The 2,870-nt window shown below is 54.6% G+C and overlaps 1 protein-coding gene across 1 annotated transcript; it reads left to right on the top strand.

The window, feature by feature from the left end:
• Positions 1-54: 54 nt before the first annotated feature.
• On the top strand, positions 55-1,957 carry CAOG_09161 (hypothetical protein; the record flags this gene model as incomplete). Its single annotated transcript, XM_011272572.1, has 2 exons — positions 55-1,263; positions 1,520-1,957. 2 exons carry the CDS (start codon positions 55-57, stop codon positions 1,955-1,957), a joined length of 1,647 nt encoding a protein of 548 aa, XP_011270874.1.
• Positions 1,958-2,870: the final 913 nt, after the last annotated feature.

Raw genomic sequence — 2,870 nt, 5'->3', positions numbered from 1 at the left:
CGTGCCGGCACGACCTGTCGCCCCGCTCAGCACATGCACGCGTGTTTCCATCACATGTGCAACCTCCCCCAGGACGACAAGAAGCAAATCAAGTTCTCCCTTGTCAAGCACAACCACGATGACCGTGTCGTGCTGATGCCCACTGCACGCAACGTGTTGCGCCCAGAACTGGAGCTTGATGCCAGGCTTGAAGACGACGTGGAGAGCGACTTTGGCTTTCAGATGCCTGGGCACCCCAGCGGCAAGAGCGTGTCTGCTGCCGAGCTCTCGTTGCTTTTCTCGCCCCTGGACCCCGTCACACGACGCAATATGGCTGCAATGAAAGCCCGGTGGACAGCACCTGCTCAAGCCCCTGCTGCTGGGGCTCCTGCTCAACATAGTCCTGCTGGTGCTCCTGCTCGTGCTTCACATGCATCGGTTTCCCATGCTGCGCATACGGCACATGCTCCAGCTCCGCATGCAGGCAGTCGCAGCCACGATTCTGGGTCCGCTGAACCGATGCAGGTCGACCAAGCAGAACGCACGCCTCTCTCTGCTCTTTGTGGCCGCCCTACTTCTTCTGTTTCGCATGCAGGGCGCGTGCAAGCTCCGCATACAGTCAGGCGTGACTGCGCTACTAGGTCTGCACGACCACCGCAGACTCCTCCTGGCCGCCCTTCTGCGCAACAAGCAGCCTCCGCAGGCCTCACCGAACTTGTTCAACGACCAAAGCCGACCCTGATGATGCGTCTGTGGGCAAGCATGTGGACAGATCCCCCCGAGGCAATCGAAGCTGAGCTCAAGATGCACCCCGAGCCTAGAATTCTCGCGTACCGTTGGCTCACGAGTGCCTGCCAGCCCTTGCAGTTCACACCCCTGCGGGTCTCACCCACAATCCCAGCCGCTACTCAACCGCCCGACAACGTGTCCGCAGAGTCGACCCAACCGCCCACCGAACTGTCCGCCGAGCCGATGGCTTTGATCCCCGCCACTGCCCAACCGCCCGTCAACTCGTCTGTAGAGTCGACGGCTTCAATCTCAGCAGCTGCCCAACCGGCCTTGCAAACTGTGCAGGAGTTCCTTCAGCTCTATGACAGGAGAATCCCGATCAAGCTCAATTCGCCTGGGATAGATTCGTCCGAGCATCTGCCAGCGAGACAAGTCTTGAAGCCCTTCGTCGACAAGGGCTCTGAGTGGATGTCCGCTGAAGCGCTTGACTTTTGCTTCGGGCGCCTGCAACAAGCAAACATTACCTCGCAAAACGGGGTCAAAGTCACCTTTTGGGTATGATGTGTGTGTGTGTGTGTGTGTTAAGGTTGGACCGCGGTTGCTTGATTGCGGAGAGCGGTGACTCACAGCATGAGGTAATCGATTGCCTAAGCAGCAGACCTTCGACGCCAACGGGACTGCTGACATGGACAGATCACTGCGAGGTCACTCCAACCGAGAAATCAGGTTCTCGGAGTGCAACGATTCATTGTCTGACACAGTCGCTGTATCGGAAGATGGCCTTGTCATCTTTCCAGCGAATCGAGAGCAGCACTGGTTCCTCGTTGTGCTGCATCGGAAAACCTTCACCATCCGCATTTTCGAGGGACTGAAGAAACCGGCTCTCGACCTTGTCGAAATTGTTAAATCGTTCTTGCCGGACTCGACTGAATGGAGCTTTGTTCCCGAGCCGGGTTCTATCTACGGGCACCAAGGGCCTGGCCAGACGGAGGAACCTCCTTGGACTTGTGGTTGGCTCGCCTTGTGGATGGCCGAGAGGATTGCACGGCTCGGCGTGTCAGCAGAAGACTTGCAGGCCACGTCTAACCCGTGGCCGTGGGTCCCTACCGATCCACCTCCGCCCAACGTTGGTCAACCTTCTAGATCTCAAGCCGTACCTCCCTTGTCGCTCCTGATTGCCGAGCATGTGCGGTTCAAGTGGCTCGCTGATGCCGCCCGCTGCTGGACACCGCCCGCATCAAAGGCTTGAAGGGTGTTTAGTCCGATGCTCTTGTGTTTTATTGTTTATTTTATGTATGTAATTTTATCTATTCCATATGGGTACGGTTTTAGACGATTTAGCTAGCGTAGACAGACGGAGTTGGTTCAGCAAAACTAGCTCGCCGAAGAAACATGATTCTAGGGGTACAGCATTGGTTTCATGCCTCATCCTGGATAGCCACGTAACTAAAATTGATGCTACTATCGGTTACATGTCATATACCTGGTCTGAAGCACGATCTGTTTGAGGTAGATCAGCTTGAAGAGACAGACTCAAGCGCGAAGAGGAATTCAGCGCAGTCAAGTTTCTGCCACCAGCCAGTGCTATGGACTAGGCCCACTAATCACAGAAAACGATACAATACTGATAAACATGGATGGGGATGGGATCTTGAGGCGTTCATGCACCCCAAAGCCGCGGTCGAGTCACTTAAAGCAAGTCTCATCCCACTACAAGATACGCAAGTACCAATGGCCACTAACGGCTATGATTCAAATGTAAATTATCTGACAACACTTTTAAAACCTCGCAACTAGTTGTATCACGGCAGTGGTGGTCACACGAGGAGCGTCAAGAAGACCATTTGCACGATTCGCTAAGTCGGCTTCTATCAAGTGGAATCGGTCGGAACAAAAGCAAAGCAACTCTAACACTATTGGTAAGTATTATCACGTACCGGTGGCAGCATGGACGGCCGGTACAACGACCGGGCACTCGATCCATGGTTTTGCGAGTTGGCCGAAACTTTGGCCTCCTCCCTCTCCGCATGATTTAGTACCACATCCGCCCCTCCGCAGATGTGATGTCTAATGCACGTGAGAAGCAAGAAAAAGTTACAATATCAGAGATCGGACGATGCTGGACAAAGATCGAGCACCCGCCAAATGGGTCATTTCCGACC

This window comes from Capsaspora owczarzaki (assembly GCF_000151315.2).
Source record: "Capsaspora owczarzaki ATCC 30864 unplaced genomic scaffold supercont2.17, whole genome shotgun sequence".
Lineage (NCBI taxonomy): Eukaryota > Filasterea > Ministeriida > Capsasporidae > Capsaspora > Capsaspora owczarzaki.
Note: the sequence above shows the minus strand (reverse complement) of the source record. Positions and strands in the feature narration are given on the sequence as shown.